At 34.8% G+C, this 26,481-nt stretch overlaps 1 protein-coding gene across 1 annotated transcript in view; it reads left to right on the top strand.

Moving 5' to 3' along the window:
* The window catches only part of CUL5 (cullin 5), a 93,838-nt gene that overhangs the window by 39,829 nt on the left and 27,528 nt on the right, over positions 1-26,481 (top strand). Inside the window, exons 4-8 of the mRNA XM_082660471.1 lie at positions 2,368-2,544; positions 4,424-4,565; positions 5,975-6,120; positions 6,203-6,283; positions 25,931-26,024. Coding sequence (XP_082516597.1) covers positions 2,368-2,544; positions 4,424-4,565; positions 5,975-6,120; positions 6,203-6,283; positions 25,931-26,024 — 640 coding nt within the window. The remainder of the gene's footprint in view (positions 1-2,367; positions 2,545-4,423; positions 4,566-5,974; positions 6,121-6,202; positions 6,284-25,930; positions 26,025-26,481) is intronic.

Genomic DNA, 26,481 nt, shown 5'->3' with positions numbered 1-26,481 from the left:
GTAATGTAATTTGAAATCAGAAAGCATGATACCTCCAGCTTTGTTCTTATTTCTCAAGACTGCTTTGGCTATGTGGGGTCTTTTATGGTTCCATACAAATTTTAGGATTCTTGGCTCTATTTCTGTGAAAAATGTCATTGGAATTTTGATAGGGATTGCACTGAATCTGTACTACTTTGAGTAGTGTGGACATTTTATTTATTTATTTATTTTTATTTATTTTGGCTGCCCTGCATCTTAGTTTTGGCATGCAGGATCTTCATTGTGACGTGTGGACTTCTTAGTTGTGGCATGCAAACTCTTAGTTGTGGCATACATGTGGGATCTAGTTCCCCGACCAGGGATCGAACCTGGGCCCTCTGCATTGGGAGTGTGGAGTCTTACCCACTGGACCACCAGGGAAGTCTCAGTGTGGACATTTTAACAATAGCATTGTAACAGTCTGTGAGCACAGAATATCTTTTCATTTATTTGTGTCTTATTCAGTTTCTTTCATCAGTGTTTCAGTGTAGGTCTTTCACCTCTATAGTTAAATTTATTCTTAGGTATTTTATTCTTTTTGATGTGATTTTAAACAGGATTCTTTCCCCCTAATTTCTCTTTTTTGGTAGTTTGTTATTAGTGTATAGAAACTCAACAGATTTTTGTATGTTGATTTTTCTATCCTGCAACTTCACTTAATTCATTTGTTATTTTTTGGTGGAGTCTTTAGTGTTTTTCTGTATATAATATCATGTCATCTGCAAATAGTGACAGTTTTATTCCTTTCTTTCCAATTTGGGTGCATTTTATTTCTTTTTCTTGCCTAATTGCTCTGGACAAGATTTCAAGTACTGCTTTGAATAGGAGTGGTGAGAGTAGGCATCCTTGTCTTATTCCAGATCTTAGAAGAAAAGATTTCAGCTTTTCACCATTGAATATGATGTTAGCTGTGAGCTTGTCATATATGGCCATTATTACATTGGGGTGCATTCCCTCTATACCTACGTTTTTGAGAGTTCTTAATCATAAATAGATATTGCATTTTGTCAAATCCTTTTTCTGCATCTATTGAGATGATCGTATGAGTTTTAGTCATTCTGTTAATGTGGTGTATCACACTGATTAATTAGTGAATGTTGACCCATCCTTGCATCCCTGGAGTAAATCCCACTTGATCGTGGTGTATGATCCTTTTAATGTGCTGTAGAATTTGGCTTGCTAGTATTTTTTTTTTCAGAATTTTTACATCTGCATTTATTAGGGATTCTGGCTTGTAATTTTCTTTTTTTGTGGCATCTTTGTCTGATTTTGGTATCAGGGTAATACTAACCTTATAAAATGAGTTTGGAAGTGTTCCCTGGTTTTTGGAAGAGTTTAAGAAGGATTGGTATTAGTTCTGGTTTAAATGTTTGGTAAGATTCACCAGTGAAGCCATCTGATCCTGGACTTTCATTTGTTGGGAATTTTTTGATTATGAATTCAGTCTTGATAACTTACCAGTAATCTATCAGATTTTTTTTTCCTCACCATTGAGCTTTTTTGATTATATGTTTCCAGGAATTTATCCATTTCTTATAGGTTGTCAGATTTGTTGGTGTTTAATTGTTTGTAATAGTCTCTCATGATCCTTTGTATATCTGTGGTATCAGTTGTAACGTCTCCTCTTTCATCTTTGATTTTAGTTATTTGTGTCCCCTTCTTGGTGAGTGTGCACAAGTTTTTTGTGGTTTTTTTTTTTTTTTTTGGTACACAGATGTTTATAGCAGCATTATTCATTATAGCCAAAGGTGGAAATGACCCAAATGTTCATCAGTGGACAAACAGATAAAAAAAGTGTGGTATGTCCATAAAATGGAATAGTATTTAGCAGTAAAACAGAATAAAGTACTGACATATACTACAACTTGGACAAGCCCTGAAAAACTATGTCATATAAAAGGAGTCAGTCATAAAAGTCTACATATTATATAATCTCATTCATATGAAAGTCCAGAATAGGCAAATACATAGACACAGAAAACAGATTAGTGGTTGCTTAGGGCTGGGCGGGGAGCGGGGGAACTAGGAAGGGAGGAAGGTAGGAAGGTAATAGCTAAAGGATATAGGGGGTTTTTAATTGAAGTATAATCGACATATAACATTTTATTGGTTTCAGGTGTACAACATGATTCGATATATGTATATATTGTGAAATGTTCATTACAGTAAGGCTATGTGAACAAGTTTTAATTTCTCTTTGATATATATATGTATGTTTTAATTTCTTTTGGGTATAATATAGGTTATACAGTAAATAAAATATTTTAAATTTATGGCATGAATGTGTTCCATTATTCTTTAAAGCTCCTGTATTTATTTAAAATTGGTATGATTCTTTGTTTTCAGCGAGTACTGAGCCATCAAGATGATACAGCTTTGCTAAAAGCTTATATTGTTGAATGGCGAAAATTCTTCACACAGTGTGATATTTTACCGAAGCCTTTCTGTCAACTAGAGATTACTTTAATGGGTAAACAGGGCAGCAATAAAAAATCAAATGTAGAAGACAGTATTGTTCGAAAGGTAAGTTAGTTTTCCCATTTTTCCCTAATGTTCTTCAGAAATAGGGTGAGTTGAAGACTTTTGAAAGAAATTTACACTGAAATGAGTTTTTCTACTTCACATATAAATTCCTTTTCAGCTTTTGCCAGGTTTTATTGAATAATATTAGTTTTCTTTCGTCTTTTTTTAGCTTCAGTTCTCTTTCATCTTTTATGTGGTCTTAAGCTGTAAATCTGTGTCTTCAAACATTACCTCATTTGCTTTTCCTTTTCTCCATTTCCTAGTTTTATCTTCATAATTTTATTTCATTATTCTTTCTCTGTACTTTTACCTTTCTATAAATTCAATTTTTTTCTGTTCAAAAAGTCTTTCCTTATTAGGTTACCTTCTGGTATCTTTGTGTTTAATTGTGGCTAAAGTGCTGTCATCTTTATCATTTTTTTACTTAATTCTAGTTATTATAAACTCAGAATGTACCATGTTTATTTTCATATTTTGCCTAGTTTCTAGTTAAAAGCTCTGTGCCCAGTAACAACTCATGAATTAATGGAAAGAACTCAGCTCTGAAATTGAAGAGTCCCAGGTTTCCCTTTCAATTCTTCGGTCAATAATGTCCTAAGCTTGCTGTCCTCATTTTTCATATTTATAAGTACACACACACACACACACACACACACACACACACACACACACATTTCTACTTGTGAGAATCAAATGGAACCACAGATTTGAATAGTAAAAAATGCCATTTGAACTTTGAACAACTCACTGCTTGCTGTGATGGTTCTAGCAATCAGCTCAGGCATTTCAATAGTGTCTTGGACCTTGTTGCCCCTTCCCAGCCTTAAAATTTGTACTAATGCTGACAGCATACTCATGAATACGTATATGCCATTTTCATCATTTAAACAGAACATCCATAGGGTGGATTTGTATATTCTTTTCTTTTTCAGATTCATTATCAAACATATTTTCATTTGGTCCTTTTCACATTTATCATGTATTTGTACAAACATTCATATGACCATCCCAAACACATATCAGTATCTCTGAAATACAGCCTTGGAACTATAGGGAAGGTGACATTTTCCATGTATTACCATATTAATTTTTACAACAACCACTTGAAATTTGTACTGTTATTTTCACTATTTTACAGAAGAGAAAGCAGGCAAATAAGTAACAGCTGGAATTCAAATCCAGTTGTGTTTGATTCTGAAACACTTGTTCTTTTGTCAGTATTTACCACATGATAGTTACCAAATTTAAATGTACTGCTTTCCTGTGACTTCCTTGGTGGCGCAGTACTTAGAAATCCACCTGCCAGTGCAGGGGACATTGGTTGATCCCTGGTCCGGGAAAATCCCACCTGCCGCAGAGCAGCTAAGCCCTTGCACCACGACTACTGAGACTGCACTCTAGAGCCCACAAGCCATAGCTACTGAGTCTGTGTCCCACAACTACTGAAGCCCGTGCACCCTAGAACTCACGTGCCGCAACTGCTGAGCCCATGCACCGCAACTACTGAAGCCCTTGTGCTCTAGGGCCTGAGTGCCGCAACTACTGAGCCCACATACTGCAACTACTGAAGCCCAGTGCGCCCATCCTGTGCTCCGCAACAAGAGAAGCCACCACGATGAGAAGCCCACACACCGCAATGAAGAGTAACATCCGCTCACCACAACTAGAGAAAGCCTGCGCGTGGCAACGAAGACCCAAAGCAGCCAAAAATAAAAATAAATAAATAAATATGTTGCTTTCCTGTAGTATTCAAGTGAATGTAGGTCTAAGAATTTTATTTCCTTTTTTAGCATTTGTACTTAAAATTTTTTGTGTGTATTTATGGTACTTGGTATATTAATAATTGAAATGATGGCATATTTTCTTCTTTTTTTCCTAGCTCATGCTTGATACATGGAATGAGTCAATCTTTTCAAATATAAAAAACAGACTTCAAGATAGTGCAATGAAGCTGGTACATGCTGAAAGATTAGGAGAAGCTTTTGATTCTCAGCTTGTCATTGGAGTAAGAGAATCCTATGGTATGTTCTGAACCTTTATGATCAAATTTCCTTTTCATGGAAATTAAGACAATTATAGAATAGTAGTCTCAAAGTTATGTTTATTAGAATATAGTCACATCTACTTTTAGTGCCACATGAAATTAAGAGTACATAAAAGATATTCTGTTTTAATGAAAGCTACAAAAGTTTATATTCGTGTGGTTAATATTTATTTTCTCCATTTCACTCATTTCTTGGCTAGTGAATCTTTAGCAACCTATATTAGAGAAATGTAGATTCGAGTCTCTAGCTTATGAAAGGTAACTGGTTTTGCACTTATATTTTTAGGACATCAGTTTATTCCATGTATACGTTCTGGAATTTCTAAACTTTTTAGTGTCTGATAGTGATACTCTCATTTTTCGTTCAATCAAATGTACTGTTTCCTCTGACCAGAATACTTTTCTTCCTCTTTTATTTGCTAACTCATCCTCATTCTCTGTTTCCTCGTGGAGGCCTTTCCTAATTCCCAGAGTAGGTTAGGTGCTTCATAGTACCTGTGCTTCTCTGTCGTAATACTTCAGTGTATTTAACTGTGTTCTTGACACTATATCTTTACTGAACATAGAATGCCTGATGCAAAATAGTTGTCGATAAGAAAGTTTTATATAAATGAACCTTTATTTATCTTTGACTTGCTTTCTCCATTGCCATTGTGTTTCTTTAGGTATCAAGTCTAGATTTCCATTAGCCATGTCCCTGAAATTTATTTCTTTTTATTTCAACTGCCACCAGTTAAGACTTCTTTGAATTCTACTTCTAGACTTTTCAAACAGTCTTCTTATAGTGATGTTATTGCTATCATTTAGCCCTTATACTTTCGCAAGATTAATTTTTAAGTATAATTTTATTGGTGTTTTTATTACCCATTTAGTGGTAGGCCATGCTAAATTCAGGTTACTTAGCCAGAGATTTGAGGTTCTCCATAACCATTCCTAACTTACTATTCTACCTTACCTTCTATTAACCTTACAATCCACGCAGACAACCTCGTTGTTATACCTCGATTTGATCTTGTGTTGTTCTACTTCTGAATATTTACTTCCTTTACTAATCAGTGTAAATCCTACTTTGTTCCTAAAGGCTCAAACTCAAATCCCATCTTTTCTGTGAATGGTTTCTTGATCATCCAGTTTGAAGTCAGTCTCTTTCCTATTCAAAAATAAAATAGTTCATGTTATCTATACTATTTGTCACTTTACTACTCTATACTGTTATCTTTTTAAGTTTCTCATAAAGAAGGATTTTGTCTTTCATGGCTTTATGTTCTCTTGAGCATTGTCACAGTTCCTTGAACATGACTCCTCAATATTTGTTATTTCATTTATTGTACTCAAAATACTGATTTGAATCATAATTAGAGTAAAATTTTATTTTCTGTTTTTCAGTTAACCTTTGTTCTAATCCAGAGGATAAGCTTCAAATTTATAGGGACAATTTTGAGAAGGCATACTTGGATTCAACAGAGAGATTTTATAGAACACAGGCACCTTCGTATTTACAACAAAATGGTGTACAGAATTATATGAAATATGTAAGTGAGAACTTAGTATGTGTGGTAATTTGAGCTATTTTCTTGATTTTCTTAAAATGATTGCTATTTTGCTTCTGGACAGGCAGATGCTAAATTAAAAGAAGAAGAAAAACGAGCCCTACGTTATTTAGAAACAAGGCGAGAATGTAACTCCGTTGAAGCAGTAAGTAATTTTGTAATTGTTTATTCTTTGAGATTACTTGAAGTACAGTAGCCCAGGGGTGGTATATACATGAAACAAGTAACATTATTTATCCTTTCTCACTTCTGTGACCAATATTACTAATTGATTTTAGTACTCGTTCCCAGTACAACTTGAGAAGGCACGTTACTCAGAACTCATTGTTCTTCAGAGCTAATGTGCAAGATAAAATCTGTTTGCCATCCCTGCTCTAGACTTTTCTAAATTTAATGTACTTAATTTTTAATCAATCTCCTTCTATTATGTTTTGTGCCTACCTAAAGTTAACCATATTAGGGATTTTCAGGTATCAAGTAAAGTATGCTCCTGAGAGATACAGTTGATTCTCAGTATTGATGGTAATTACATTCTGTAAAATAGTGGCTGCGAATACTGAATGAATGAGCACCAAACCGTTACTACTAGGGGATATTTCTTCTTTTTATGTGAGGGTGTTTTCAAACTTTTCTTGTCATGAGATAAAATATTAATTACTTGATAAGAGAACATCAGTCTTTTAAGTAGTTTTTATTTATTTTATATTGTAAGTTCCTCATTAAAAGAAAGAAATGATCAGAGGTAGTAGCCATGCTACAGTGTCTATTCTGGTGTTTTCTTTTACATGGATGATGACCTTAGTGTGCTTTGTTAAGGAATTTAAGAATCAAGTTTGGATAGAGTCTTAGAAATTGCTCAAATATAGCAATAATATTTCTTCCAGTTCCTTTCAGTCTTTGGAGCCTACAAACTAGATTTAGATTCACAGTCAAAGAAGTAACATTCCAGTTTGCTTACAACCAGACATTTTTCAACTATGGATGGGATTTCTTTTTTCCTTACTTTTGATTTTTCTTTGGCTTCTTCCATCTTGAGTGATAGTCATGTTTATTTGTTCAGATATTGGACTGAGTTGGATCGTTTTTCCCTTTTTTGTTTGTTTTGCTTTTTATTATGTACAGTATATATCCTCTTTCATATAACTCTGATATTGGCCAGGGAAGGGGGCAGATTTAGTGGTTGCTTATAGAAGTTCTCTATAGAGATTTAAAGCCAGGCTTGAACTTCATTCAGAAGGTAGGGAGGCCATTGAATATTTTTTAAACAAATAATGCTATGCTCAAACTTAATCCGTCAGAAAAATTAATCTAGTGTCAGTATGAAAGATTAATTGGAGTGGGGGGGACTTCCCTGGTGGTCCAGTGGCTAAGACTCTGTGCTCGCAGTGCATGGGGCCTGGGTTCGATCCCTGGTCAGGGAACTAGGTCACGCATGCCACAACTGAAGATCCTGTGTGCTGCAACTAAGACCAGCACAGCCAAATAAATAAATTTTTAAAAATTGGAGTGGAGAATAGCTTGGAATAGGAAGTGGGAGGCTTTTGCAATAATTCAAGCAAGGTATTAGGAGTGCCAGGTAGGGTTATAGCAATGGGAATGGAAAGAAAGAGGGTAGAGACAGACTTCCCAGAGGTGGAACATTGTAATATGAATGGGGCTGATATTGGAGAGAACTGAGTTAACAGTGTTTCTAAGGTTTTGGCTTGGGAGAATTGTGCTGCTGTGGGAAGATCAGGTATAAGAATAAATCTTCGTTGTGAGGGAAAAAAGATGAGTTTAATTAGAGGGATTTGAATATTTTGAATTGATTGGTGGGCCTATACCTCCTGGATGGGGTTGTTGTAAGTTTGTAAGATAGAGTTGTTCTTCTATTCTTGTACTCTATTTTATACATCTTAGTTGTATCATATTTATAGTAAACTTAAAGAAGTTCAACTATAGAGGTCCAACTAATACAGTGAATAAGAGAGAGCAAGAAAAAGAGAATGAGAAAGGTAGAGATAAATAAATACACATGAAAACTTGTATAGAACAGTTAAGTCTCCCTTTCTACTTTAAAATACACACACACATTTTGGGAAAAACTTGAAATAGAAGATGTGAATTTGTGCTTCCATGGATACCAAGTGTGAACATCTTACCAAGCTGAATGATTCTAGAGTTTAAAGATAAGTTTTTGTTTTGTTTCAACAAAGACCCTAAGTGCAATATAATGTGCCTGCAAAGAAATTGTGCCTTATTGGGGAAGTAAGAGGTCTGTTTGTATGGTTTGTTTTGATTTTCTGCTTATTTTTCTTAAATCAACTATTTTGATTGATACAGAAAAGTTACAAAAGTTACAAAAATCTCAAGTGTAAGTGAGTTATCACAAAGTGAACATACCTGTGAAATTACCAGAAAAAGAATTATCAGCAAGTAAGAAACATTCCATCATGCTCCCTCCACAGTATTATTACCATCTTTTTTTCCCAAAGGTTATCACTTTCCTATCTCTTAAGAACATAGATTAATATTAATCAGTGACCACTATATAGTCTGTACAGGAAAATTTGATGCAGAGAAGACATTAAGCATGAAAACTATAGAATTAATTGTAACATTGGGAATTTAAGGTTTAATGCAGATACACTACTGTATTATATACCTTACTGAGCTAAGGCCATTATACTATATACATAATATTTGTTATATATTTGTTAATTTACAGTTTCTGTTTCCAAAGAGAAATGGTGTGTTAAAGTGAAGTATGTTGTAATGGAAGGAACAGTAAACCAAAAAATCACCAAGTCCGGGGTTCTAATTTAATATGCATAAAGTATGAACAGTATTATTTGAATAGTTACTAAGAAAAGTGACTTCCATAATTGAAAATTATTCGGAGCAGACTTACTGCCCTAAATTCTGTCTTACAGGAATTATCAGCCATTAGAACATGCTATGCTATATCTTAATGCTTTATTGATAATAGTTTTCATCTCTCCTTACCTATTAGGCTATTACTAGTGGAAGACAATTACCTATCAGCTCATATGGGGCTACACAGTGTTGCACACCAGAATTTAATATTAAAGTATGTACATTTTCGACATTTGTGTTTTCTCTGAAAATTAGGAAATTATTATGATTTATCACTTACCTTTTTTGAATGTTGTAAGTCTTGATCTTAATCTTCTAAACCTGATTACTTTTCAATATCCTAGGAAAACAAATTCCTGGACCAGTGTTCTGTATAATAGAGCAAGTCTCACCTAAGTAGTACCCAGTTGTGAGGCCAGGCCTAATAAAGGCCAAATATACATTTCAAGTAATGTTCATATAGTGCTTAGCAGCTTACTGAATTCCCTTCCTTGTTTATAAGAGTTTTATTTTGTTCTTTTGGGTATTCTAAACATCTGATTATATCTTTGTAACATTAATATCTCTTATTTCCTTCAGTTGATTAAATCTGTTAATGATTTATTTTAGGAAAATGTTAATAATATTGGGGATCCTTGACTTCTTTCAATGTTTGATAGGAGTGCTTCTAAATGGTGCTTCTAAAGCACCATGAAGCATGATGCTTCTTTCTAGCATGATGTATGCATTTTATGATGCTAAGAAAGTACTTATTTTTCTTTTATTAAGAATATTATCAGGAATTATCTACCTTAGCCCTAAAGCCATCTTATTTTATAGAGAATCATTAGAGGCATTTCCATGAAGATAATAAACAAGGCAAGGACACCCACTATTTCTACTTCTATTGAACAGCGCATTAGAAGTATTAGCCCATGCAGTTAAACTACAGAAATCAATTAGAGGCATAGAATGGGTAAGCCAAAAGGAAAACTGTCTCATTTTAGAGATGATATGATAGTACTTTGTCTGGAAAACTCCACAGTTGATGATAAAACTCAAACAGTAAAGTAATTCAGGGAAGTGGTAGGATATAAAATTAACATACAAATATCAGTCTTCATATACACAAATAATAAACAGAAGATATAAGGTTAGGGCAAACCTTACTTATAGTAGCAACAAAGAAAATTAAATACTTGGGAAAAGTCTAGTAAGAAATGTGTGAAACCTGTAAGAGGAAACGTTTTAGACACTCCAAAGACACGGATGTAGACTTGAAAAAATGGAGAGATATCTCTTATTCTTAAATTCTATGACTTGAAATGGTACAGATATCAGTTCTTCTCTAAATTAATTTATATATTTCCTGTAATTCCAATAAAAATACCAACAACTATTTATTGAAATTAGACAAGTTGAAAAAAAGTTCATGTGGAAAAATAAACATGTAAGAATGGCCAGGAAAACACTGGAAAATAAAAACTTAGAAGAGAACTAGCCCTACCAGACATAAAACATACTATATAAATTCTCTGTAATTAAATGGTGTGGTATAACAATAGAAGAAACAAAAAGAAGATGAAATGAACAGAGAAGAACTACAAAAACAACTGGAAAACAGGTAATAAAAGGGCCTAAGTAAACACATACCAATAATTACTCTATATGTCAGTGGACTAAATGCACTGATCAAAAGACATAGGGAGGGATGGGATTTCCCTGGTGGCGTAGTGGTTAATAATCAGCCTGCTGGTGCAAGGGACATGGGTTTGAGCTCTGGTCCAGTAGGATCCCACATGCTATGGAGCAACTAAGCCCATGTGCCACAACTACTGAGCCTGTGAGCCACAACAATTGAGCCCACCTGCCACAACTACTGAAACCTGTATGCCTAGAGCCCATGCTCTGCAACAAGAGAAGCCACTGCAATGAGAAGCCTGCACACTGCAACAAAGAGTAGCCCCTGCTCACTGCAACTAGAGAAAGCCCGTGTGCAGCAACTAAGACCCAACACAGCCATAAATAAATTAAAAAAAAATAGGCTAATTGTATTACAAAACAAGACCCTTCAGTATGCTGGCTACAAGAGACTCCCTTTAGGATGAAGGGCACACAAACTGAAAGTAGGTATGGGATAAGTTATTTCATGCAAACAGAAACGATAAGAAAGCAGGGGTAGCAATACTCATTTCAGAAAAAATTAAAACAAAGATCGTGATGAATCACAAAGAAGGGCAGTATATAATGATAAAGGAATTGATACAAGAAGAGGATATTATACTTGTTAACATATGTGCACCCAATCCAGGAACATCTAAGTATAAAGTAAATACTAACAGATATAAAGGGATAAATTGACAGTTAATACAGTAATAGTAGGACCCCACTGACATCAGTGGACACGTCATCCAGACAAACAATACGGCAGCAAAGATCCTGAATGACAGAATAGATGAGTTGGATTTAATTGTTGTCAACAGGACATTCCATCAAAAAAAAAAAGGGCAGAATAAACATTCTTTTCAAGTGCACATGGAACACTTTCTAGGATAGGTCACATACTAGGTCACAAAACAAGACTTAACAAATTTAAGAGGATAGAAATTATATCAAGAGTTTTTTCTAATCACAACAGTGTGAAACTAGAAATCAACCATAGAAAGAAAAGTGGGAAAATAACAAACATGTGGAGACTAAACAACCTGCTGCTAAAAATCCAGTGAGTCAATGATGAAACTCAAAGAGGAAATCAGAAAATACATCTGGACAAATGAAAATGGAAACACTGCTTTCCAAAATCTATCTGATGTAGCAAAGCAGTTCTAAGAGGGACATTCATAGCAACTTCAGGCCTTCCTCAAGAAACAAGAAAAATCTCAAAGAACGTAACCTAATACCTAAAAGAAATAGAAAAAGAAGAGCAAACAAAGCCTAAAGTCAGGAGAAGGAAAGAAATAATAAAGATCATAGAGAAAAAAATAAAGATTAAAAAAACCAAAAGAAAAGATTATTAAAACCAAGAGCTGTTTTTTTGAAAAGATAAACAAAATTGATAAATCTTCATCCAGGCTCACAAAGAAGAAACCGATAGGATCCGAATAAACAAAATAAGAAGTGAAAGAGGAGAAAGAACAACTGATACCACAGAGATAAAAAAATAAATCAATTGAAGAGGAGGGAACACTCTCAGATTGATTCTATGAGGCCTAATACCAATAGCAAACAAAGACACTACAAGAATAGAAAATTAGAGGCCAATATCTTTCATGAATACAAATGCAAAAATCCTCAACAAAATATTAGCAAATCGAATACAACAATGTGTAAAAAGGATCATACACCATGATCAAATTGGATTCATTTCCGTGTCACAAGGATGGTTCGGCATATGCAAATCAGTGTGATACACCACATTAAAGAAAGGAAAGATAAAAATCACAGTATCATCTCAGTAGATGCAGAAAAAACATTTGAAAAAATTCAACATCTGTTCATAGTAAAAACTCTTATCAAAGTGGGTGTAGAGGGAACATAACAAAGGCCATTTACAGCTAACCCTCAGTCAGCATAGTACTCCATGGTGAAAAGCTGCAAGGTTACCCACTAAATTCAGGAACAAGATAAGGATGCCCATTCTAGCTGCTTCTATTTAACCTAGTTGGAAGTCCTAGCCACAGCAGTAAGACAAGAAAAAGAAAAGGTATCCAAATTTAAAGGGAAGAGGTAAAGTTGTCACTGTTTGCAGATGACATGATACTCTGTATAGAGAACCATAATGTCTCCGCCCCAGAACTGTTAGAACTAAGAAATGAATTCAGCAAGGTTGCAGAATACAAGATTAATGTATTTCTATTTCTATTGAATTTCTATACACTAATAATGAAATATCAGAGAATTTAAAAACCAATCTCATTTAAAATTACATCAAAAAATGTAAATACCTAGGAATAAACTTAACCAAGGAGATTAAAGGCATATACTCTGAGAACTATAAACCATTGATGAAGGAAATTGAAGATGATTCGAAGAAGTGGAATGATATCCCATGCTTGCTTGGATTGGAAGAATTAATATTTTGAAAATGGCCATACTACCCAAAGCAATCTACAGATTTACTGCAATCCTTATTCAAAATACCTGTGACATTTTTCACAGAACTAGTACAAATAATCCTAAAATTTACATGGGACCACAAAAGACCCCGAATTGCCAAAGCAATCCGACACTGTCTTCAACAAGTGGTGTCTGGGGAAACTATATAGCTATGTGTAAAACAATGAGATTAGAACATTCCCTCACACGTATACAAAAATAAGTTCAAAGTAATTTAAAAACATAAATGTAAGACCTGAAACCATAAAACTCCTAGAAGAGAATATATTCAGGACACTTTGTCATAAATCGTAACAATATTTTCTTGGATGAGTCTCCCAAGGCAGAAGAAATGAAAGCAAAAATAAACAAATGGGGCCTAATTAAACTTAAAAGCTTTTGCACAGCAAAGGAAACTATCAAGAAAACGAAAACAATCTGGGAGAAAATATTTACAAATGATGCAGCCGACAGGGATTAACAAGGATTTGTTAATATTCCAAAATGTAGGAACAGTTCATAAAACTCAATATCAGAAAAAGAAACAACCCAATCAAAAAATGGGCAGAAGACCTGAATAGATATTTCTCCAAAGAAGGCATAGAGATGGCTAAAAGGCATATGAAAAGATGTTCAACATTGCTAATTATTAGAGAAATGCAAATCAAAATTACACTGATGTACCACCTCACACCTGTCAGAATGGCTATCATCAAAAAGTTCACAAATAACAACTGTTGGAGAGGATGTGGAGAAAAGGGTACTCACGTACACTGTTGTTGGGAATGCAAGTTAGTGCAGCCACTATGGAGAACAGTATGGAGGTTCCTTAAAAAACTGAAAATAGAGTTACTATACTATCCAGCAATCCCACTCCTGGTTATGTATCCGGAAAAGATGAAAACTCTTAATTCGAAAGGTTACATGCACCCCAATGTTCATAGCAGTGCTATTTGTAATAGCCAAGACATGGAAGCCACCCAGGTTCCCGTCAACAGATGATTGGATTAAGATGTGGGGTGTATGTGTACACACACACACAAACACACACACAATGGAATATTAGCCATAAAAAAGAATGAAATATTGCCATTTGCAGCAACATGGATGGACCTAGAGATCATTATGCTTAATGAAATAAATCAGACAGAGAAAGACATGCACAGTATGGCATCACATGTGGAATCTAAATGATACAAATATGCAAAACAGAAACAGAGTCACAGATATAGAAAGCAAACTTGTGGTTACCAAAGGGGCAAGGGAAGAGGGGAGAGATAAATTAGGGGTATGGGATTAACAGATACAAACTACTGTATATAAAATAGATAAGCGGGCTTACCTGGTGGCGCAGTGGTTGAGAGTCCGCCTGCCGATGCAGGGGATGTGGGTTCGTGCCCCGGTCCGGGAAGATCCCACATGCCGTGGAGTGGCTGGACCTGTGAGCCATGGCCGCTGAGCCTGTGCTCCGCAATGGGAGAGGCCACAACTGTGAGAGGCCCGTGTACCGCAAAAAAAAAAAAAAAAAAAAAAAAAAAAAGCAGCAAGGATATACTGTATAGTGCAGGAAATTTTATCTATTACCTTATAATAACTATAATGGAGTATAGTCTGCAAAAATACTGAATCACTATGCTGTATACCTAACTAACTGTACACCTATCTGAAAGTCGTACAATATTTTAAATCAACTATGAATTGGTTTCAATAAAAATACATAAATTAAAAAAAATAGTGTGATATTGACCCATGAATAGATAGTAGACTAGTGGAATGGTATAGAAAGTGCAGAATTATGACAAAGTTGCATGTCAAATCAGTGGCGGTAAAGATGGACTTTTTAAAAAATGGTGATGGGATGACTCAGCAGATACTTGGAAAAAGATCTTTAGATCTGTATTTTACACCATTCAGAAAAATAAACCCCAAATATATCAGGGATCTACATGTTAAAAATGGAATCATACAAGTACTAGAAGAATTCCTCTTTAACTTTGGCGTAGAGAGAGGGTTTTTTTTATGACTCAGAGTTCAGAGTCAGTAAAAGAAAAGACTGACAAATGTGACTATACAGTAAAAAATTTGCAATCTTAAAAGTTCTCATAAGAAAATAAAATTTTTAACTACGTAGTTATGTATGTATGTTAACTGGACTTAATTGTGGTGACTTAATTCACAGTGTATACAATTATCTATTATGTTGCACACCTTAAACTAATGTTATATGGCAATTATACCTCAATAAAAATAAATTAAAATAATTTTAAAAATTAAAAAGTATGTAATTGCAAAAAGCACAATCAGCAAAGTTAAAAATCAGCTCACAACCTGGGAAAAAGTATTTGAAATATATGTCACAGACAAAAGCCCAATATCCCTACTATATAAAGTTCTACTATATAAAGAACTTTTAAAAATTGGGGAACAAAAAATGATAAATATCTGGTAGAAAAACGTTGGAAAAAAGATGCAGATATATACTTAATACTGGCCATCATACATGAAAAATGTTCAGAGTTTTAGAGAAGAATTCTCTAAAAATGTGGAGGGAAATTGACGATCACTATTAGGTACGATCACACTAATAGTTGTTGCAGACAAGCTCCACTAATGGATACTAAAATCAGTGGCCAAAGGTTTGAGGTAGAATTGACAGTTTCAGAGTATCTTCCTCAAGATATTTGGTAAGGGAAAAATAGTTACTACGATGGAGAAACCCAAAAAACACTTATCTTAATCAAGTGATCAAGGTTAACATAACCAGTAATAGGACATATTGATATTATGTACCCCTTCATATGATACACTAAGAAGAGTACAAAATCATTTCTGTTGTATTCTTGTCAAAAATTAGTACTCTTATTCTAATGAGAAAATTTTAGAGAATCCCTATTTTTGGGGCAGTGTACAAAATAACTGGCTACTATTCTTTAAAAGTGTCAAGATCCTACGTAAGGAGGCAAAAGACCTGTATGCAGAAAACTGTAGGATACTGATGAAAGAAACCAAAATGACACAAACAGATGGCGAGATACACCAAGTTCTTGGATTGGAAGAATTAATATTGTGAAAATGACTATACTGCCCAAAGCAATCTACAGATTCAGTGCAATCCCTATCAAATTACCAATGGCATTTTTCACAGAACTAGAACAAAAAATTTTACAATTTGTGTGGAAACACAAAAGACCCTGAATAGCCAAAGCAGTCTTGAGAAAGAAAAACGGAGCTGGAGGAATCAGGCTCCCTGACCTCAGACTATACTACAAAGCTACAGTGATCAAGACAGTATGTTACTGGCCCAAAAACAGAAATATAGATCCATGGAGCAGGATATAAAGCCCAGATATAAACCCACGCACCTATGGTCACCTAATCTATGACAAAGGAGGCAAAGATATATAATACAATGGAGAAAAGACAGCCTCTTCAATAAGTGGTGCTGGGAAAACTGGACATGTAAAGGAATGAAATTAGAACATTCCCTAACACCACACACAAAAATAAACTCAAAATTGATTAAAGACCTAAATGTAAAGCCAGACACTATAAAACTCTTAAAGGAAAACATAGGCAGAACACTCTGACATAAATTGAAGTGAGATCTTTTTTGACTCACCACCTAGAGTAATGGAAATAAAAACAAAAAATAAACAAATGGAACCTAATTAAAAGCTTTTGCACAACAAAGGAAACCATAAACAAGACAAAGAGACAACCCTCAGAATGGGAGAAAATATTTGCAAACAAAGCAGCTTACACAGGATTAATCTCCAAAATATACAGGCAGCTCATGAAGCTCAATATCAAAAAAACGACCTAATCAAAAAATGGGTGGAAGACCTAAATAGAAATTTCTCCAAAAAACATACAGATGGCATGTGGAAAGATGCTCAACATCATGAATTAGTAGAGAAATGCAAATCAAAGCTACAATGAGGTATTACCTCATACGGGTCAGAATGGCCATCATCAAAAAATCTACAAACAAATGCTGGAGAGCATGTGGAGAAAAGGGACCCCTCATGCACTGTTGGTAGGAATGTAAATTGATACAGCCATGTAAATGGAAAACAGTATGGAGTTTCCTTAAAAAACTAAAAATAAAACTAGCATATGACCCAGCAATCCCGCTACTGGGCATATACCCAGGGAAAACCATAATTCAAAAAGACACATGCACCCCTATGTTCTCAGCAGCACTATTTACAATAGCCAGGACATGGAAGCAAACCTAAATGTCCATCAACAGAGGAACGGGTAAAGAAGATATGGTACGTGTATACAATGGAATATTACTCAGCCGTAAAAAGGAATGAAATTGGGTCATTTGTAGAGATGTGAATGGACCTAGAGACTGTCATACAGAGTGAAGTCAGAAAAACAAATATCGTATATTAACGTACGTATGTGGAATCTAGAAAAATGGTGTAGATGAAATCTGTTTGCAAAGCAGAAATAGAGACACAGAGGTAGAGAACTAATGTATGGATACCAAGAGGGAAAGAGGAGGATGGGAGGAACTGGGAGATTGGGTTTGACATATACCCTATTGATACTGTGTATAAAATAAATAACTAATGAGAACATATTGTATAGCACAGGGAACTCTACTTAATGCACTGTGGTGACCTAAATGGGAAGGAAATCCAAAAAAAGAGGGAATATATGTATATGTATAGCTGGTTCATTTTGCTGTATAGTAGAAACTAACAGAACATTGTAAAGCAACTATATGCCAATAAAAATTAAATGTGTCCAGATCATAGCACACACACACGGACCAAGAAATTGTCACAGATTGGAGGAGACTAGGAAAACTAACAACAAAATGTAATCTGGGTTTGTAGATAGCATCCTGGAATAAGAAAGACTGGTGAATTTCTAATAAGGTCTGTAGTTAAATAATATTGTACTAATATTATTTTCCTGGTTTTGATAGTTGTGCTGTAGTTATTAAAAAGTTACCATTATGGGAAATAGGGTGATGGATGTATAGGTACTCTCTGCTATTTTTACAACTTTTATGTAAGGCTAAAATCAAAATAAAATGTAAAAAAATAAAGAATATTGTGAAGAATGCCTTTATTATTTGGGAAGCATCAGTGGAGATGATCATGTGGCATTTTCCTCCGTTGAACTAATTCAGGAAATCACATTAACAGAGTTCCTAACATAATAGCATTCTTTCATTTTAGGATAGAACAGAAAGTCCCCCTGTCTTTTTTTTTTGGCCACACTGTGCAGCATGTGGGATCCTAGTTCCCTAACCAGGGATTGAACCCGTGCCCCCTGCAATGGAAGTGTGGAGTCTTAACAACTGGACCTCCAGGGAAGTCCCAAAGTCCCATTTTTAATGGATAAAAATTTATACCCCAAAGGGATTTTGACATATACTATATATAGCCAATAAAAGTTACTTTCAAGATATTTCTGTTTTTTATATATAAAATGTTTAAATGTTTGGTTTAGCATGTAATAACAATATTTTTAGGATCCTTTTATAGATTTATCCTAATTCAACTTTCATTTGGATTTGCTTGTTGTCAATACAGCAGATTCTAATAGAGATGAATTGAAGAAAAGTGAGTTATGCTGTTTGGATAGGGTAATATATTGATATTTTGAACTGAAATCTCTAGGCCAGAGATTTTCAATGAAGATAGTATCTACCTCCAGAGAGTGTTATTGAAATTTGTGGAGGCTTTTTTCTTTTGGTTGTCACAATGATTGATTTTTAGTGAATGGAGTCCAGGAATGCTACATGTCTCACAGTGCTCAGACTGTCCCACATAAATAAGAATTAGCCCATATCCCAAAAATAATATTCAGTGCTCCCGTAGCCACTCATGTAAATGAAAACCTTGTTTACACTTAGATATCTGAGTCTAGAATTTAATTTCATTTTACTTTTAAACCAGAACATTTTTGCATGATATTAGTAATACACTTCATTTTCTAGGTATGTTGTTGTGTAAATTGAGCAATGAAAATATATTTTTTGTTTGGAATCTTAAATTTTTTGCACTGTTGGAAATTTATATCATCTATAGTGATACTGCTCATGGTATCTGTGTCACCAATGAACCTGTGTTAAATTGAGGTCAGGACCATGAATGCTGCCAGTTTGTCCCTCCAGTTTGTGACCTGAGAGGAGTCTTGTTCCACCGGTTTTAATTAGCCTAGCTCTAATTGGCCTAGCTTGGGTTGAGTGCCCAAACTTGGATCAAATGCTTTGTGTGTGTGTCTTTGTACACATGTGCAAGCATGCTTGAGTTGTCAATGTGTTTGTAGTAGGTATGATATAGTAATACTTGACTCATCCAGAAGATAACCCTTTTAGCAACTTTAGCTACTTGCAGTTCAGTGGAGAACTTAAACAGTAAGTTAGGCCAAGAGTTCTGAGCAGCTGCATTGCATTAGGTGTCTGACAGGCCCAGTCTTCAACTTTTGCTTATAGGAGAACAACTTAGCCCCACCCAGATCCAGCTTAGCCCCAACACAATTCTAATGAGCTTGATTATCACTGGATGGGCCTCTAGCAAATGAGCACCGTATATTAGTAAAACCAGGTAAGAGGCTTCAGAGCTGTGCTGCTTGAAGAGGCATTATTGACAGAAAAGTGACACGTAACAGTAAGAAAAGAATGAGAAAAAATATTTTTAAAAATTACTTAAAATTTTTTTTCTGTGGCTATTAGTATTTTAGGTGATAGTCCTGTATAGCTTGGTTTTACCTGAAGGCAGTCATTTATTGTGCACCTAAACTATGTCAGGCCTTGTGCTAGTGGGGATAAGAACGTAGAACGGGTTCCTATCTTCAAAGTAACACTAGAATAAAATGGATTGTTTATACAGTGGAATAATGGAATAGAGAGTGAAATGGTGATGGCAGGTCTTCATTTCTTCTCATTGACCAGAGCTCTGATAGGGAAGCAGTGTATTACACTGGTTAGGGACATACATGTTGGAAGAAGATGAGGATTTGAATTCCATTGTCATTTTACCAGCTGTGTGCCCTTTGTCAATTTCTTCAACCTTTGTAATCCTTGTTTTCCTAACTGTAAAGTGGGGTAATACCCACTTGTGTTTAATGAACTACTATATCAAAACATTAAGTGCTGTGCCTGGCATGGTAGTTTTTACTGTTAGGGCTGTGGTTTACAGACATTGCTTACTGATTCTCAGAGAGATAGACACTGTTTTGCTACCTGTGCAAAATATTGATAAAAAATGGAATTAGCAACAAGGTCACAAGTCATAAGTTGTTAACATTAAAGTAAGTAAAGTACTTGTTAACCTTCAGTATTTAAGTATATTAAGGGTGGTATTTAAAAAGTCAGGGTGAGTCTAACTGACTTCATTGATCTATGTAGAGAGTTACTTGTATAACTAGTTGAGAAGTGAAGCAAGAAACACTGGTTATAAAGGTTTAAAAAAACCTTTTTAAAAAAAAAGAAGTTAATTTTGAGAATAGCCTACCACACATGGAATAAATGAATTCTTGAATACATAACCATATCCATGTATGGTTAGAGACCTGATAATGATAAAGTAGAATCTTAAGGTGGAGTAATCTAGGATGATTTTTAATTCAACTCCTCTATTTTATAGCTAAGGCAAAAGCAAATTATAACTTATAGGGAATTACATAACTAACAAAAATCAGAACTGTTCCTATTGTTTTTATTAAACTTCAGTGAAGTAGCATTGTGCAAATTGAATATCACTAAAAAAAGACTCTAGTACATCAGTTAGCCTACCTATCCCACATTTCTCATCTTCACAGAGCTATGCATTCATTCATTCAACAAATACTGAGTGCCTGCTGTGTTTTATGGCAGGCATCATCTTTGAAGAGTTTTGCTATAAAGGAAGGTAAAACATCAAGCACATTGATAGTTAAAGTGTTTCACCTTGCAGACCTCTGGGGAGATTGCTATGGATTTAGAAGTTGTGCTCATCTCAGGCAAAATACAGGAGTTGATGACATATGGCAAAAAGTTTTTTTCTTCACGGAAGCTAGCAAAAGGAGACAGAAAGGGAATACAAGGTGAGAGAGATGGTTTATCACTATCCTTTCCATTCAAGACGTATTTTTCAAATAACAAGTATATACTCAGGGTTGACTCTGTATGTAGAACTTTGGTAAATGATGGGGAGAAAAATACAAAAGAGGAATAACATGGTCCCTGCCCTCAAGAAACTGACCCTCTTGTTAAGACAAGACTCTTTGGAGATAAGGAGAGAACTCTATCAAGCAACCTCCCTTTCTTCTTTTTGCCTACATAAAATAGTTTTCTAAAGGATTTTCAATACACAGGGATCTATACCATGATTCGTCTCTTTATTTTTATTTATTTATTTATTTATTTTTTGCGGTACGCGGGCCTCTCACTGTTGTGGCCTCTCCGTCGCGGAGCACAGGCTCCGGACGCACAGGCTCAGCGGCCATGGCTCACGGGCCCAGCCGCTCCGCGGCATATGGGATCTTCCCAGACCGGGGCACGAACCCGTGTCCCCTGCATCGGCAGGCAGACTCTCAACCACTGTGCCACCAGGGAAGCCCTTCTCTTTATTTTTTAAAAAAATATTTGTTATGAAACTTTTCAAATATTTTCAGAAGTAGAGAAAATAGTATAATGAACCCCACCCTCCAAACCTAGCCAGCAACAATGATCATCATTTTGTCATACTTGCTTGGTTGATCCTTTTTTTCTTTTCTTTCCTTTTTCCCCTTTCCTCCTTTCCTATCCTTTCTTTTCCTTCCCTTCCCTTTCCTTCTTTTCTTTATTTTTTTTAAATTAAAAAAAAATTTTTTTTTTTGGCCAGGCTGTGCAACTTGCAGGATCTTAGTTCCCTGATTAGGGATTGAACCTGGGCCCTGGCAGTGAAAATGTCAAGTCCTAACCACTGGACTTCCAGGGAATTCCATCTTTTCTTTCTTTTCTCTCTTTCTTCCTTTCCTCTAGCATTTAAAGAAGTTATGATGTACATTTTTACTCTAAACACTTCTATATTATAACATTACTTTTATTGCCTGTATATATTTCATCATATATATGTACTATAATATACCTAACTACTTCTCTAATGATGGGAATTTTCATTATTATTTGTTATTATTATGGTTTTTTTTAATAAATAGTACTTCCTGGAATGTATTTACATGTTTATATCTTATATCCTGATATATTTTTAAAATCTTTATGTATACATCTTTCTTACATGTGGCATTCTATTAGAATGGAATTTCCTGGAAATGAGATTGCTGAAGCAAAGGGTATGCACCTTTTACAGATTGCTATATAAGACCAAACTGATTTTCAGAAATGTTGTTGTAATTCTGATTCCCATTAACAATATACGTGTTTATCTTTGCTGATCTGGGTTTTTTCAGTCTATTAATTTTGCCAATTTCCCAGTGTCATAGATTTTAAAATATTTTTTAACGTGCATTTAAAAATTACTAGGGGATTTCCCTGGCAGTCCAGTGGTTAAGACTCTGCGCTTCCAATGCACGGGGCGCGGGTTCGATCGCTGGTTGGGGAACTAAGATCCCACATGCTGCATGGTGCAGCCCCCCCCCCCCAAAAATGCTAATGAGGCTGGGTATCTTTATTTTTTTTAGGATTGACATTAATTGTTTAATTCAAGGGAATATCCATCTGCTAGTTCCTATCATTAAGAACATTGGATTTTCCACTACTTTATTCTTATTATTCTTTATTCTTATTATTATTCTTATTATATATTTCTTCTTTTGTGAGTTGAGGCTACTCCTTCATTATTTTACTTCTTTATTCAAAAAACCATAGTATCTTGATTTCCTATCTCTGATTTTCAAGGCCCTTCATAATTTGGACATAACTTATTTTTCTAACTTAATACTGTCCAGTAGGAGTCATTCTACCCAATAAGGAATATTTTCTTATTCATATACCTCATTCTATTCGTTTTTTTCTTGGATTCATTCTTTTTAAGTAATGTTTTACATTTCTTTTCTGCCTATTCAAATCCTTCAGAATTCTTAAAGCCCATCTTGCGAGTCTCCCCAAATACTCTAGCCTTCATCCATTTCCTGTTATTTGAATTCCCACTGTACCAATTGTTTCTACAACTTGATTTAGTAGCAAATTATAGGCTACTTTGTTGTGTTATTTATCAAGCACCAAATGTGTTGAGTCCATGAATATATAGCTGGATGGAACACAGTCTCTGTCCTTGTGAAGTTTATTTATAGTGTAGTAATAATGTGTTTATTTCCATCTCTTTGCTTTATTGGTGAAATTGAACTTTTCATATACCTCTGTTATGTATGAAGTATGCACACATTTTAGATACACTATAGTTACATATCCCAAACTGGATTGTAAGAGCATTGAGTGTATAAACCATGTTTTATCTTCTCTATTCCTTACAACACTTAACTCATTTCTGAGCACATAGCCATTACTAAGTATATACTTGCTCTCTTAATGTAGTATCAAAAGTTGTAGGCTTGGAGTCACATACCTGGCCTCATATTACAGCTCAAGACCTTATGAACTAATTGTGTAACATTTGTAAGTTACTTAGCCTCTGTAAGCTTGTTTCCTCATATGTTAAATATCTGCTTCATAAGGTTTTCATGAGTTAAATGACATATGGGTTAATCAGATAATGTATGTAAAGCATTTACAGAGTAGGTGCTCATTAAAAGATATTTGTTATTATAATAACTTGTTTAACCTTTCAAGCTAGAAAGTGTTTCAGTAACCTTTATATCCCTAACTCCTTTCATCTAAGCAGTTACCAAATTCTGCTCAGTTTACTTCAACTATCTTGTCAATTTAGCCTCTCGTTTATGTTATGTTATGTTATGTAATGTTATGTTATGTTATGTTATTTTTTTGGTCGCACCACGTGGCTTGCAGGATCTTGGTTCTCTGACCAGGGATTGAACCGAGACCCATGGCAGTGAGAGCCCGAGTCCTAACCACTGGACACCTAGCCTCCTTGGTCTCTCCTTTAAATCCTCATTGTAACCCACAATAAGAAATACATTTTTTATTGTGACTTAGTATATGCTTTGTTTATTTGCTCATATCTGAAACAATGTTATGAAATAATATTGTTTTTGTATGTGATGCACTCTGATTTTTTTTTTGTTCTGTTCTATATTAAAAAAAAAAAAACAAGCTGTTTCACAACAGTTTGAAACACATGACACATGATTTTTGGAGTCTGCAAAATTTGGACTACTCCTGAACTAGATTATGTTCAAGTGTAAATTTTCAGTGAAGCAGAAAACAGAGATTATTTTAGAAAACAGAAAATAGAGCTTATTTTAGAAAACAGAGCTTAATCTGATTACACTTTGTTTCTTCTTCATTAGTTGTATATAGTTAGATTTACCTATTCTCTGTCGAAGGTGGGAGTGTTCCATTGTGCATATTCCAGGGCTGGTATAGAATGAGATTACTCAGTAATTGGGGCAGAGCTTCCCACCCTGGCAGAAATTTCTCAACCATTTCATATGTATGTTGTTCTTCTTAGGACAGAAATTGACATACATGGACTTTAAAGTCATTAGTGTAATTCTCATAGAGGGAGGGATCTGAAAAAATTCCTTTTATTGTGGAAATTTTTTTAACATTTTAAAAAGTGGAAACAGTGATATAATGAATCTCCATTACATAAATTTAACTTCAGTAATATAACAACATTATGTCAATTCCAAGAGGAATTTTTAGCAAAGAACTTTTAAGGCACACACAATTCCCTTCCTTAATACAGACAAATGATCTGTTTTTCAGAAGAGAGGTATCAGCCTTAATGTACCTTGTGTTAGTAATCACAACCTGTTCATTTTGATACCTGCAAGAAGAATAAATATATGACACGAAGGAGCAGTGGTGGAGTGGAGCCAGCCAGAACATTAGACCCTGACCATCTTAACTTGCAATCTTTCAACAGCCATGTTTGCCAGTCTCCCCACTACCACTCAGTACCACCTACCTTGCTGACATTAGACTGACCTTTTAAAAATGACTTGGTGGGGGAATAGAAGCTCATTACATTTATCTTCTGTTTAAAACCTTCCCTACCTATAGAGTAAAATCCCAAACCATAGGTTTTCATTCATAATCTGGCTCCAGTCTACCTTTCTCTCCCACTCTCTTCATATTCAGCTTTTTTTTCTTAGAATACCCAATCCATTTTAAGATTTGTACTTTTCAATATCCAATTTAGATTTCTTCTTGTGGATGAGACCTTTTTAACTACCCAGAAAAAAATAGTAGTTCCTTTGTTTGTTTCTGTTTGTGTGTGTGTGTGTTTTGCCACTTAACTGAGTTGTATTTATTAAAGTTTGCTTCCCTCCCCACCCTCAATAAGACAGTGATCTTCTCCAAAGCAGAGGTTATAGCTTATTCTTTGTATCCTAACACTTCTTTGGTGCTCACAGCAATGAAACCTACTATGTGTTGAATGGATGTTCATACTTCTAGCATTTTAGAATCTAATTCCAACACAGGTTCTCTCCAGATGAGAGTTCATTAAAGTTTAGTTTTTCAGTTTGTTTTGTAGATTAAAAAGTTTTTTCTCCTCCCCTTGTTGGGGACTTTCATTAAAATTTCTAAAGAGAACCTAAGTTCTATAGCCTTTTCCTTAGGGGGAAGTATGCTTTGGTAAACTAAAATAGAGTATCCATCTTCAGTAATCCTCTAGTAAAGGTAAGTAAAATCTACTTTCAGTATTCTTAGTTTTTTGCTGTTGTTGAACATTGTGGTTTTGTGGGACTATGAAGCAAAATGGAGTGGAATAGATCTGTGCCTTATTGTTGCTTATAATAGCCTTGACCAATTTTTGATGTATTTCAGCTCATGGAATGCTGTGTAAATGCCCTGGTGACATCCTTTAAAGAGACTATCTTAGCAGAGTGCCAAGGCATGATCAAGAGAAATGAAACTGAAAGTAGGTAAAACATCACATAAAGTTCTCATACTCTTTTAAGAGGATATCTTTGAAGCACATCACTTTTAATAAATTGCTGTTAGATCATTCTTTTATACATAGGTATTTTTGTTATGGCAAACTGCGTAAAGAAAATGATAAAAATATTTAGCATAGTTAGAAACACTGTAAAGAAAATCTTCTTTATAAACTTATATTTTAAGCATTTCTCCCCGTTATGTATCAGTATGTTTGTGTGCGTTCACATGCGAATTTCAATTTGTTCCCAAAAGTAGGACGCTACTTTTAAAGGCTAATTTAAATGGTAAACGTATGGTATAGGATAGAACTAGGTATTTTGACTTTTGTGCGGAACCTTGTGGCAAATATTTTTAAAAAGTAATAAAACACTCTATGTTGGTAATCTTCATCCCTCTCCCCCAAAATATCTTATAATTTAAGATTTCTGAAGTGTATT

The sequence above is a fragment of the Grampus griseus genome (assembly GCF_964374135.1).
Source record: "Grampus griseus genome assembly, chromosome: 8".
Classification (NCBI taxonomy): Eukaryota; Metazoa; Chordata; class Mammalia; order Artiodactyla; family Delphinidae; genus Grampus; species Grampus griseus.
Note: the sequence above shows the minus strand (reverse complement) of the source record. Positions and strands in the feature narration are given on the sequence as shown.